The sequence below is a fragment of the Oculina patagonica genome, chromosome 12, assembly GCF_052425735.1.
Source record: "Oculina patagonica isolate OP01 chromosome 12, crgOcupat, whole genome shotgun sequence".
In the NCBI taxonomy this organism is placed as follows: Eukaryota; Metazoa; Cnidaria; class Anthozoa; order Scleractinia; family Oculinidae; genus Oculina; species Oculina patagonica.
In genome coordinates, this window is record NC_135769.1 from 29,642,183 (window position 1) to 29,655,860 (window position 13,678).

A 13,678-nucleotide genomic window follows, 5' to 3' on the forward strand; every position below is an offset into this window, starting at 1 on the left:
CAGGTAGATTGACTCGGCTTAAAAAAAAAATTAGATAGCTGTGAACCTTTTTTCACTAATTTTTTTAATTAACAAATTAAAACGCTGTGTCAGAACAAGCTGATAAATATTCAATGATAAAATATGGAGTGGGGTAACCGAGCTCCTTTTTGAGTTATAAGCACTAAAAGCAAAAATTAAGCGTGTTTTTGGCAGGTTACCGCATTGTTATGGTAACCTGTGACGTTAAATAAAGATCTTAGTGGCTTCACCATTGATTGGTCATTTGTTTAATTTTATTGTTTTACTGATCAATCAATATATGGGTGCTAGTATTGAGCTATCAAAGCACAAGTGCTGTAAGCTGTTGTGAGCCACTCTGAAAGGTGGCTCTTTTCCTTTTCGAAATTTGCAATCTCTACGGTGTTAATTTTTGCCATGAGGACTCCATGACCATATAGTGTGATTCTTTCAGGGTCCCACTCAGCTTCGTATTTAGTGTCTCTGCTTGGAAGATCTAAAGTTAACCCGGACTTATGGCGTGTAGACAAGAACCAAGATCTGTACATTTACCAAACCCATTCAGGTAAGGTACAGTAAAACGGACAAATATTTGTTTCAATGGCTTTTCTGATGTCTTATTGGGTTAGTAAAGTGTGCAATATCGCCATGTATTACACAAGCGGTCCTGTAATTTGATGAACCCGCAGGGTGAGTCAAAATTTAAGCAACAAGAAAGAAAAATCTACTGCCATACTACGCATTATACTGTGTTATTTGTACCCAATGATGTGAAGTTTGATTAGAGCGGTTTTCACTTGAGTGTCGAAAGTAAATTGCGTTTGCTTTGGTTTTGAATTACTACGCTTAGTGATTGGCTTAAAAATCTCGCGCCACTTTCTTAGCCAATCAGAAGTAAAACCAAAACCAATCGTGACTCGCTTGCGCACGTTTTCCCGCGCTTCGTGCCAGTTACATGTATTTGCTTCGAGTTTTGATTGGTTCACTGGATTGTCTGTCTTCTTTGTGATTGGCCAGAGTAATTACTTTGGTTTTGGCAACTCAGTTGAAAACTGCTCTATAACTATAGGTTTAGTTACCTGGAGGGAGTACAAATAAAGGTAATTTTCAGTCTAAAAATTTTTCAAAAAACGTGTGTGCTGGAAATAACTGTTAAAACAACTGTCGTTCTTTTTCCTGAACGATGTCAAGTCATATGATAAGAATATGACTGATTGCGATCTGCTTACAGTGACGCTTGTTAATATTTTCTCTAACCATTGTGTATTATTGTAAACGTTATTATTTGTTTTCAGATGTTCAAAATGTGTCTCCTGCCACTGGGAGTCTTCTGGGCGGGACCGTGATAACAATACAGGGACTGGGTTTCAGCGACAATGCCGACAATGTCAAGGTGTTTGTTGGAGGTATGTTCCCATAGAAACTTAAGGGAAGTGACAAGTTTACCTTGGTTGTTAAAAATAACCGATGTTCAGATTAAAAATGCAGGTAAAAAACGAACTTGCTCGTATTCACGTTGGATTGGCACTGATCGTCAATTATAATGCAACTTTTACATATATTATTTTGAATCAATATTTAAAGGTACTGTGCCACGGCTGAGTTTAGTTTACATTTGATTAGGTTCTGCCAAATACTTGCTATGAAACTTAATGTTTGCAGAGAAATTTCTTCTGTGAATCTAAATGACAAAATCATAGCGTCGTTGCAACCAAATGTGTCTACCGGGCGTTATAATTTAAAGTTACCGGGCAAGCAAACAAGATAAACTTCGAAAATTGTTTAGCCCACCAATATTTCAAAAACCCATATCGCAATTCGTTACAATCTTTGTCGCTTTTGGCCATCCGTACCTTTTTTAATTTGTATTGGTGTGTTATTGAAATGTTCCTTCACTGTTTTAAGAGGTTATTTTTATATTTCAACGAATTTGATGGTCATTTGATTTTCCATGCCTAAATTTAGTTCAAATCCGTGAAACATTCCATCCCCTTTAATGTCAAAGCTATCTTATGTAACGTTAACTACTCGTAATGTCAATACATTAACTTTGTTGTAAATAATAATCCCCATTAACTTTGTTAATTGTAGATTTTAGGGTTATGGACATGAAGTCAACAAGCAATCAGTTTGTAAGCCGGCTTTGACAAGTTTTTAGTTAATTGTTACTTTTGTTTTGTTGTGTTGAAAAGGAGAGCGTTGTGAAGTTTTATCCTCGTCAGTAACGGAGATCACGTGTCGAACTAGTCCTAGTGGCGGAGTGAAGAGCATTTATGAAGGTAAGTTTGAGCTTTCTTCGGACAAAATTTTGAAGAAAAACGCGTAATTGGGTGTCATATGGTCAGATAAATGGACAAATCAGCTACACAGTCTATCGCTTGAAAATAAAGACAATAAAGAGGGTAAACCAAATGGTGAATGGATTGGACGCAATTTACAGTCGTTTTGTTGTATTATTGTGCAAGATAGTTTACTCTCACAAGTCATCCCTCCATGTGAGGCGCGGTGGCCTAATGGTTAGCGCGCCGTACTGTACAGTTCGGGTTCGAGCTCTGGCTGGGGGTCATTGTGTTGTGTTCATGGGCAAGACACTTTACTCTCATAGTGCCTCTCTCCACCCTGGTGTATAAATGGGTACCGGCAAAATAATGCTGGGGGGGGGGGGGGGAGGGTGACCTGCGATGGACTAGCATCCTATTTTGGGAGGAGTAGAAAGAAGACTTTCATCTGTTGTTAATAAGATACAATAATGTTGTTTCCAGCAAATCTTTGGTGTAGATTTAGGTTTCTTCTCTATTCTTTCTCCAGGTTCTCGTGGTCTTCTTCGTGAAATCTGGACTTCGACTGTCAAACACACTCTCTCCGACATTGCTTCCCTGGACTCCATGGCCGCTGACTATCACATTGAGCACTGGACCGAGAGTAGCTCACCGGAAGTTGATACCTTTGAAAAGACATCCGGTTACAGCTCGAGGGTCACTGGCTTTTTCGTGCCATCACAAGATTGCAATTACAAGTTTGCCATCCAATCAGATGACACCAGTGAGCTGTACCTAAGTCTCACAGGGGACCCCGCTGACAAGGTACTGCAGACAGTTAGCTGTTGTCATAATTATAATGAATTTCCCCTTTGCTGCCGGATTGAAATATTTTTAGTGGCCTTGTGATTGCTATGTAACGATGAAATCACGTGTCAAGAACACGTGAGAAAGTCCCAGGCTTCTCTTACAATTCTTTCATCATAAGTTTTTTTATTTTAGGCGTGTTTTTCGAAATTCGATCAACGCTAACCCAGGGTTTTTTTGGAATTTGAGATAAGTCGACGCTAAAACGGAAAACCTCACTGAAAATTTAAAGAACTTAAATCAAAATTCTCGCTACTCCTGGATTAGAAAAATCGTGCTTTGAGCAACCCGGCCAAAATGATTTGATAATGAATTTAAAAATATGAATTGAAGTTGCAATAAAACAGCGAAGTTCTCCATCTCTTTGCATTTTTCGCCCACATTTCACATATTTGACTAACTTATATTTTCATTACCCCAAATACATCATCTCACGGGTGAAAGAAAAACATCCAACAACTGTATATAGGTTCGCTCCAAAAAAATTTTTGACTTAAAGTAATGGGGCATAAATACAGGAATAGATGTTAAATAATTCCTATTTTTGCGCAGCGATTTTCAGTAATCTGGACCTCTAACGTTCAAAAAGCTAACTACATTGCGCTTTGTACTGTTGTCAATCATAATTACAACAGCAACCAATGAGCCCTAAAAAAAGAACCAATCAAAATAGATCGAAATCTACCAATCGCAACCCGATTTCGCTACCGTATTTGTTTCTTGAGACGTTCGCTGATAGTACACCACAATTGACAACTGACCACAAGATTGACATCTGTCTCTCGAGGTCTTTTGTGTGTAGTTTAGGCGCGTTCTTTACGAGTCAGTGCTAGTTCATGTAGTTTAGAGCGCGTTCTTTACGAGTCAGTGCGAGTTCATGAGTTTAGAGCGCGTTTTTAGGGGTAGTTTAGGTGCGTTCTTTACGATATTCAGTCCATATAGTTAGGTGCGTTCCCCCATTCGCATCAGTTCGAGTCATTTGCGTTTCGATCAGTGCTATATTTAGGTGTCTAGAGTCAGTTCGAGTCCATATAGTTTAGGTGCGTTCTTTACGAGTCAGTGCGAGTCCATATAGTTTAGGTGCGTTCTTTACGAGTCAGTGCGAGTCCATTTAGTTTAGGTGCGTTCCTTAAGAGTCAGTGCGAGTCCATGTAGTTTAAGCGCGTTCTTCACTAGTCAGTGCGAGTCCATGTAGTTGGAGACTTAAAGACGTTGGGTTAAGATTCTTTTTCAAACAAAATGTAACGTGCTGTCTTTAAATAAAATCTTCAGACAAAGATTGCAAGCTGCACAGGAGCTGCTTCTGATTGGAACAGTAACAAGGTTCAGGAGTCGGATCCAATCTCCCTTGAGGCGGACAAGCCATACTACATTGAGGCATACCATAATGATTTTGGTGGCGGTCATCACGTGAAGATAAGAGTAGGCCTGGAAAAGACCAAGCACACCAACAGCAAAGTAGGCGCTGCACGAGATGAGCAACAACAAATCACAATCAGATCAACGGAACTCTGGGAAAAACAGGTTTGTCCAGTTTGTCAAGTACCTAAATCGGAAACGAAAGAATAGTAGTAAAGCTGCGATTGACTGTGATCCACCATTTTCGGTAGGTTTGGATTTGGGCAAAAATTTGTTTTGGGCAAAAATTCAGGTTCCATTGGTTAATCAACATTCTTGAATTGGCATAAAACTTTTCTGAAATAGTTGATTTGCCCAAGTTTCCTAATTGAGTACTTTTCTAACCATTTTTTGTTGTTGAAAACGTTGGATCAGCGATCAATTTTTAACAATGCTTTCAATTGAAACAAATCAAATGAAATGGTCTTTCCTGACAACTGCAACAAACTAGCAGATGGACTAGCTTCTCATCCAGGAAGAGTAATAATAATCCTGGTCGCTTCATGCCACTGAAACCGGAATACGCTCCGGCCTTGATGGGCCACAGGGAGAGACTTATAGGTAATCAGTGTTTTACTTTGATTCCATTGTCAGATTTTGGACTTCAGTAACTGGGACGAGAATGAAAAAACGTGTGAAGTTCAACGCATCTCCATCCAGCCGTTGCAGTGTGTGGAAAATAATGTCACATCATGTGATAACAACACTGATAACTTCACCCTGTACTACCATGAAGAAGCTATAACGCTGTCCTTACAAGACACAAACAGCTCTGTACTGAAAGAAAAACTGAACGAGCTGAGTGCTTTCGCAGACCGGGGTCAAATTAACGTCACAGCTGTGAACGCGACGGAGGGAAATGCTACAGTGTTCCAGGTTTCGTTTTGTTTTGACGACCCTCGAGGTATTGAAGTGCTGAATGGAACGGCAGAGAATAACCAGACTTTGGCGTTAAATATATCTCGCTTAGTACAAGGACGGTCAGCTAAGGACTTTCAACTGACCGTTGATGGCGTGGCGTCCAAAGACCTGAGGCCCAGTTCAAGCAAGGAAAAGATCGAGAGAAGATTGAAGAAACTGTTTTCCAGACATTGCGAAGAGTCTTCTCTGAGTAAGTGAAGAATGTGTAGAGTTCAATATCAAGTATTCTATAGACAGTATAATGAAGAGAAAATAACTAGCTAAAAGAGTCAAAACTGTCACGGTTATTCAATTACTAGTCTTGGTTACTGATTTACTATCCGGTGGATAGCGTAGTTTGTTTTGTCGACGCTTATTTAATCAATCTCGATTTATCCTGTGGATAGCGTTATCCACTCCGCTCTTAACAACCGGGCCCTGATAAACTGTTTCAGTTTGTATTTAAAAATAGTTAACGTCACAGCTGTGAACGCGATGGAGGGCAATGCCACAGTGTTCCTGGTTTCGTTTTGTTTTGACGACCCTCGAGGTATTAACAACACGGTATGTTTCTTTTATCTTTTCCCTTTTTTAGTGGGACGCATCTTTTATAAAGATTATGAAGATGATGTTCTTGGAAGAGAATCTGGTGAAAGGGTTTCAGATATAGAGCCATTCTGTGGCAGATATTCTTTAAAAAATCCATCGATTCTTTGGAGAGCTGAATATTCTTCTTACGTTGTTGATACTCCTCAACCTACATATACAATCTCCAGATATAAATGGGTGAGTACAATTAACATTAAAAGATATTTATTTCAACGTAAAAGCAACGTTTGGAGTGGTTAGAGTTTGAACCGTAGGTCATCTTGCATTAAATAATAATCGATACCGCGCAAAAATTCTGCTAAATACCTTTCAATTAAATAGTCACACACTAGGGTTTCATCCGCAGACTTAAAAGTTAGAACCACCTTGTAGAGTAAAATAAACAGTACCACATGAAAGTACTTCTCAGTAGCTATCATTTGAATGGCCACACACTAGGGTTTCATCTACAGACTTAAAGAAAGTTAGAACCACATTGCACAGCATAATGAACAGTTTCACATGAAAGTACTGCTCAATAGCTTTCATTTAAATGGCCACACACTAGGGTTTCATCCGCAGACTCCAAAGTTAGAACCACCTTGCACAGTAAACAGTTTCACATGAAAGTACTGCTCAATAGCTTTCATTTTAATGGTCACACATTAAGGTATTATCCACAGACTAAGAATCACTTGTACACCATAATAAACATAGCCTGCGTATTATGGTGTACGATTGATTCTACGTCTGTGGGTGATATCTTAATGCCTTAATTAAGGCTGTAATAAAACATAAACAGTACCACATGAAAGTACTGCTCAATAGCTTTCATTTTAATGGTCACACATTAAGGTATTATCCACAGACTAAGAATCACTTGTACACCATAATAAACATAGCCTGCGTATTATGGTGTACGATTGATTCTACGTCTGTGGGTGATATCTTAATGCCTTAATTAAGGCTGTAATAAAACATAAACAGTACCACATGAAAGAACTGCTCAATAGTCTTCATTGAAATGATCACACACAACGGTTACATCCTCAAACCTGAAACTAAAACCCCCCTTGATCATGTTGCTGTGTTCTTGGTTGGTACCCTTTACTCTCACAGTGCCACTCTCCAGTCCAGAGAGTATGAACTGTTGTAGCCATCTGAAAAAATACTGGAGGGATGATAGCCTGTAATGAACTAGCATTTCTTTTTTTTTTTTTTTTGGGGGGGGGGGGGAGGGTTGGGGAGGGGAATAGCAATACTTCCAGCTGCTTCGTACGTGCAAAAGTCTGTAGTATGGCGCGGCTTGATCAACTCTTGAAAACACCCTTATTTGTTCATTATCTTATTTTTATTTCCCTTTAGTTTTGCTTCGCTTACAAAGGTCCCATAAAAGACCAAGTAAAATTTCAGGTGAAATACAGAGGCGAAAATGGCGAAGATCAGTACTCTTGGCGTCGGTATGATTTCTTGAGAAGCTCTTCACAGTTAGCAAACTGGGGATTCTCGTGTATAAATGTCTGGACGAAAATCAGCGAGGAATTTGGATTAGACGCCCCGTCTGTTGAAATGAACAGCATTGAAATTGAGCGCATGGAAAACTCCGAAGAAGACGTGTACGTTGATAACGTGTGGATTGGAAAGAACGACTTAACTGGTGAGGCTGTGCGACAAATTTTACCGGGAGAGAGGGGAGGGACGTGCATCCTTAGTACTTCATATACAAAGCACTGGCCAAACGGTAACGCAAGTGGACGCAAGTAGTCGCAAGTTCAACTTGCGTACAGACTTGCGTTGGGTGGCCAAACGGACACTTAATCGCAAGTGCACGCAAGTTTGCAAAAAGTCATTCAAAATGCTACGAGGAGCAATTTAGTATTTGAAGTAAACTGCAAAAAATGCGTTGACTTGCGATGGGTGGCCAAACGGTGAAAACATTGCGTTAAATTAAGTGCAGATTTGATCTAAACGAAGTTGAACGCAAGTCAAAGCAAGTGAGCGCAAGTTCTGGCCAAACGGAGACGCAAGTGGACGCAAGTTTTCAAATTGTGTCTACTTGCGTTGCTGTTTGCTCAGGGCTTTAGTACTCTATATGTAAAACCGAGATTTCCACTTTATGTAATTGGTTCTAATTGAACACGAAGTGATCCTTTCTTTCTATTCTTTCCGCTACCGCGGCCAATAGTCTACAATGACCCGAAAACCCTCAACTGTTGGACAAAATATTTGATACTTGCTGAAGAAGTAATTGTTTCTAAGGCCTCAAACACTACCGTACGTTTTTATTGCGGCTCTGGCATCAATATAAAGAAAATAATAATTATTGAACCTAGATACGATTCGATCGCGGTCAAACCATGAAAATAAGTAAAAAAAAGAAAGAAAAGAACTTCAAAGAAAAGGTTCTTATTTTCACTTTCCAACGATCATTAACTTACCAGTATTCTGATGGTTTCCAAAAATTTTGGAGGTTTACTAAAAACGTTCTACGTTTTTGAAAACAGCTAAATACTGACTTGTTTGCGCCATTTGTCAGAGTATTCGGTTAGGTCGCAGAGCGTTTAAAAAGGAAAAATACTTGTTTATTCGAGGAAATGAAAATGTATTTCAGCAACTAGTTTATCTATCCTTGTCGTACTTGCTATTGAAACATTCGTAAACAGTTCACACTATTAGGTTGCCATTCAATCTTGAAATATTCTATTTTATTTTCAGTAATACCAATTAGTAATGCTGCCAAACCAAACGGCTTTCTCATCAAGGATTTTGCAGTAGAAATGAATTCAGAGACAAACTGGACCATCTCTCTCCAGCCTGCGGACTGCGGCTCCCCCCTGCCATTACTTGGTATTGTGGACACCGTCCGGGGGGAGAATGACGATGATGACCATGCCACATACAGGGTGAATGGTCTCAATTCGAGTGCGCAAGTGAAGCGAGTGCAAGAAGCTTCGCCTCCAATCCGAGGAACGTTTGACATTGAATATAATGGAATTTTAATCACAGGTGGGTGGGAAATGCCGCTCTTTACCTCCCTGTTAGACCAAGAAAGGACTGACAAGTTTTTTTGTCTACCAGTGGAAGAACTTTCCTCAACTGAATATGTAAAGACAGCTTTTAACTCCAATTAGTAGAAACTCAGCTGTGTTCTATTGGAAATCCGCGAATCTGATTGGTTCTCCCACTGTTTTCTATTTAACAAATAGATTCCATTTTGCCGTGCGTCTGTTCAGTTATAGATCACAGATGACGTCAAAATGTGGTATGAACAAAAGAAGTGGCCCACGAGCCGAAGGCGAGTGGGTCACTGATGTTCATACCACATTTTGACGTCTTCTGTGATCTATAACTGAACAGACCCACGGCAAAATGTAATCTATTTGTTTTATATAATAACACAAGACTTTTGCACACTTCAGTGTGAGCAATGCCGCCGTACCGATGAGCTAAGTTGTTTTGATTTTGACACTATTAAGTTTTCGTTAACACGAAGCACTGTTAATCCGATTGAATAAACAGAAAAATGGTCAATTGAAAGTCAATGAAAAAACTAACTTTTATTCCGATTTGGAAAGTTGTTCAAATCTGTAAGCATTAACCGAAGCGTTCAACCGCAATTCGTTTGTTTCCCGTGGCGTCGTCCAACTGTACAACATCGGTCAAACTTTCATACAGATTTCGGATAATTTCTCGAATAATTCACTGTCTTCTTCAAGCTTGTTTCGCCCAGTTAAATGCTTCGAAAGGTGAACGATGCTTGGCGTATTGTTTCTCACTGAAGATTTGTAATTAAGCTAAACTTTTTTGCTTTGTTGTGGCCCCGCAAGTTTGAAAAACTTTGCCGACAACTCTGATTTGGACTATGAACTCTGATCACGCGCGCGAGTCACACCACCGCGTGACGTCATCTATGTGTCTGTACTCTAATAGATCATAAGTAAGAACCAATCAAAGTGCGCGTAGAATTCAGGTTATTATATAATCGCCGATAGAAAACAGTCGCGCGCGCGTAGCTCTATAAGCGGTAAATTCTCTTGAATTTTGTCTTCAAAGTGCACAATATTGTAGGTTTTGGACTGCAATGCGCCTCGTTGACTATTTGCACATAGAAAACTCGGGCTCGTAGTCTAATTGTTAAATAGAAACGCACCAAAAAATCGCCATTGTATTTCACGTTTACCAAGCCACGCTAGTTAGTCTCTTTACGTTGTTGTTTTTCAGCGGACGGTTAAAAAAATTCCCAAAATATTTAACGCCATGCATTGAACTGTTCACCCCCTCATATCTCGGAAAGACTCTCTTTCAACGCTAATTAACCATTTATTTTTACCTTATCATGGCACGCTTTTGGCAAATTGTTGTTTTCTATCTATAATGGAGCTTAAGAAAGCCCCTGCAATTTGTTATAAAGCAGTTTTCAATTGAGTGTCGTAAAGTCAAACCAAAGTAATCACTCTAGCCAATCACAAAGAACACAGACAAGCAAGTAAACCAATCAAAACTCGAAGAAAATACTTGTAGCCGGCACAAAGCGCGGGAAACGTGCGCAAGCGAGTCGCGATTGGTTTTAGTTTTACTTCTAATTGGCTAAGAAAGTGGCGCGAGAATTTGAAACCAATCACTGCGTAGTAATGCAAAACCAACTGAAACGCGAATTACTTTCGACACTCAAGTGAAAACCGCTCTAAGTTTTTCTTTTATCTATTCATAACATTCCAGACCTCCCTGTCCACATATCTGCAAGGAGACTCCAAGATCGCATCGAACAAGAATTCCAGGAAGGTGTTATTGATGTGGAGAGAACTGGTCACTGCGCAAGGTACGATTGGACATTTACGTGGAAAACTCATGGAGGCAACCACCCTGAAATGACGGTCAATGGCAGCGGACTCCGCGGTGTTGAAGTTGTTACCGAAGTCAGAACTATTGAGGATGGTGGTTTATTCCTGGATCCTATTCCCGGCGAGTTTTTACGGATGCCAGAAACTCAACCTGAAGTGAGTGGTTGAAAAATGGAAAAAAATATCTGAAAATTTGGTTGTGGTGTTTGCCACGCTACTTGAAACCTTTAGACCAAAACATACGATGCTTCCTAACCTATTTTATACCTGACTCCAAAATCGACACTTTATTGCAGGCCACATTATATTCAGGAACTACTTTAGTTCTGTAAACATTTAAATAATATATCAAACACAAGAGACGGAGAAATACCGAGAAGAGAGTTGAAAATACGACGCACAGCGGAGTATTTTGACGAAATTCGAGGTGTTTGGATAGCCGATGAAACACTGTCTCGAGTGTTCGATATATCTTCTCAATCGAAACAAAAAAATAAGGAGTAAACAGAGAAATAAAATCGTAAAAATCTATGTTAATTAAGACCTAGTATCAAAACCTCCTTCACGGTTATGATTCCCCCCAGCCCCCAACGCATGGCATTACAAAAATGATATATAAATAGAAACAGCGCAGTTTAAATTGTCGTAGTGTCCTAACAACTTTTTGGACATTTCTCCCTTTGCTTTTCGTTCATTCATTTTTTTAACTTTTTTTTCTTTAGGTTGTAGTGGTTGTAAATGACATTACTGGCTCATGTCGTCAAGGCAACAATTGCTCCTTTGAATACTCAGCAGAACAAACACCTAGTCTAACCTCCATAGCACCCTCGTCCGGTCCAGGCGGGCCCTCCAGCATTGGTACAGTCATCACTATTCTTGGCGCAGGATTTTCCACAGTAAATGAAGAAAATGTTGTGACAATAGGAGGCTCATCCTGCGTCGTTCTTAGCAGCACATCTGATAACATCACATGTCGAGCAGGTAAATGTTTTCTCGCGGCTTCGGGACCAAAAAACGTCTATAGAGATTATCTGTTGAACCACTAAGTATAACTACGTTTATATTTTCGTGCGCCCGTGCATGGACCACTTTTTAACTGACGTTTGAAAGAAACTTGATTTTTAATGTAAAACCAATACCGCTTGGATTATATGCGTCCTCCTCCGCTTGGCTCTGGTTGTATGTTTTCTGCTTCGATTTCTGATTGGCTCATTAGGTGTTTTTTTTTATTTGTTCTGATTGGACAGATATGAATGGTTGCTTCAGTCATCACCACATAAAACCTGTTTGTTTCCACTTCAGATTACGGTCCTGGCGGAAGTCACCCGGTCGAGGTTCTAGTGGAAGGCAAAGGTTGGGCTGAAAATGCTCAGCAACTCAACTTCACTTACGTCATCAGTGCTACGTCAGTCAATCCAGCCAGCGGCAGCACGGCAGGCGGACAGACTATTACAATATCAGGCAGCGGCTTTGGGAACAAGAAAGACAATGCCACAGTGTCTCTAGATGGTTCTCCTTGTGACATCATAACTATCAGCATGTCCCAGATCACGTGTACAACCACTGCCCACGCTGCGGGAACCGTTTCTGTAGAAATCTCTATCGATGATAGTTCAGTCACCGTTTCCGATGCTTTTGAGTATGATTCCTCGCTAGATATTCAAGTCAGCGGTTTGAGCCCGCAACAAGGGGGTGTCAGCGGTGGCGAAGTTATTACCATTTCCGGTTCCGGTTTTATGAACACGACAACGGTGCAAGTGGGAAATGAAAACTGCGTGATACAAAGCGTCACTGAGGCGGAAATCACTTGCGTGACTCCTCGTCACGCTCCGGGGAAAGTTCCTATTCAGTTGGTCACGCCAGGGAAAGGTTTTGCCGTGATTCCCGAGGAACACAGCAAATTCGAATATGTCTTTGAGGTGCACTCCGTCTCTCCTCTGATTGGCTCAGTAGCGGGTGGGACGCACGTGGTGATCACTGGTCGAGGATTTGGATCTAACGAGTCACGTGCTGTTGTTACGGTACAGGGCAGACCATGTCAAATCACGTCAATCAACGATACACACGTGACATGTGTAACGCACGACATGTTTCAGACTGTCGAGGTTAATAACGGCGGAACACACCAAAGTAAGTTGAATGTCACTCGTTTACAAGAGAATATTCATTTGCTAGTTCATTTACTCTGCTTTCTCTGTATGTTATGTCTTATCGAGCTAAAAAAGCGAATTTCATATCCATATGAGATAAATGAAGGCTTGTACACGGTGGTGAGAACATATGAATTTTATTTTCGAGTTCGAACAGTCTATGAAAAATAACAAAAAAGCTGTAGAACACGCCACTTGAGGAGGGGGGAGGGGGGAGGGGCTGACTTATTCCTTTGAAGACCTTTTGTGGAGGGGGCTTTAGGAAGATAGGAATTTTATCAGGCTACTGACTGTTTAGTGTTCATTTGTTATATAAAAACAGAACGCCTGAAAAGTAAAGAAAAAATATTTTCATTTTCGCTATGGCTTGCATTCTTGGGACGGGAATACAGAATTGTGTGATTTATACAGGAAAATGGCATCGTTTTTCGGGATTTTGAGGCAAACTGCACTACTCGAAATTAAGTTATTTCCAAAACGAATTAGTGATAACGATTTTGCACTGACCTGTGGCTCAATATTTTTCTTTTTATCAGAGTTTGGACTTGGTTATGAATGGTCACCAAAACACGTGACCTGTCACCAAGGCGACACTGTGGAGGTAGGTTCAACAGCTAAGCCGCCCCATGTTGGTGTTAACGTCTGCAAAGGAGACTTGTCTTGTCCATGTTAGAGA

The 13,678-nt window shown here is 40.3% G+C and overlaps 1 protein-coding gene across 1 annotated transcript in view; it reads left to right on the plus strand.

Moving 5' to 3' along the window:
* The window catches only part of LOC144634028 (fibrocystin-L-like), a 57,830-nt gene that overhangs the window by 12,768 nt on the left and 31,384 nt on the right, over positions 1-13,678 (plus strand). The window contains 13 exon segments of the mRNA XM_078492966.1: positions 455-565; positions 1,296-1,406; positions 2,193-2,279; positions 2,809-3,083; positions 4,398-4,649; positions 5,118-5,634; positions 6,019-6,209; positions 7,377-7,668; positions 8,727-9,017; positions 10,731-11,008; positions 11,575-11,833; positions 12,155-12,982; positions 13,539-13,603. Of these exon segments, the coding sequence (XP_078349092.1) occupies positions 455-565; positions 1,296-1,406; positions 2,193-2,279; positions 2,809-3,083; positions 4,398-4,649; positions 5,118-5,634; positions 6,019-6,209; positions 7,377-7,668; positions 8,727-9,017; positions 10,731-11,008; positions 11,575-11,833; positions 12,155-12,982; positions 13,539-13,603 (3,557 nt within the window).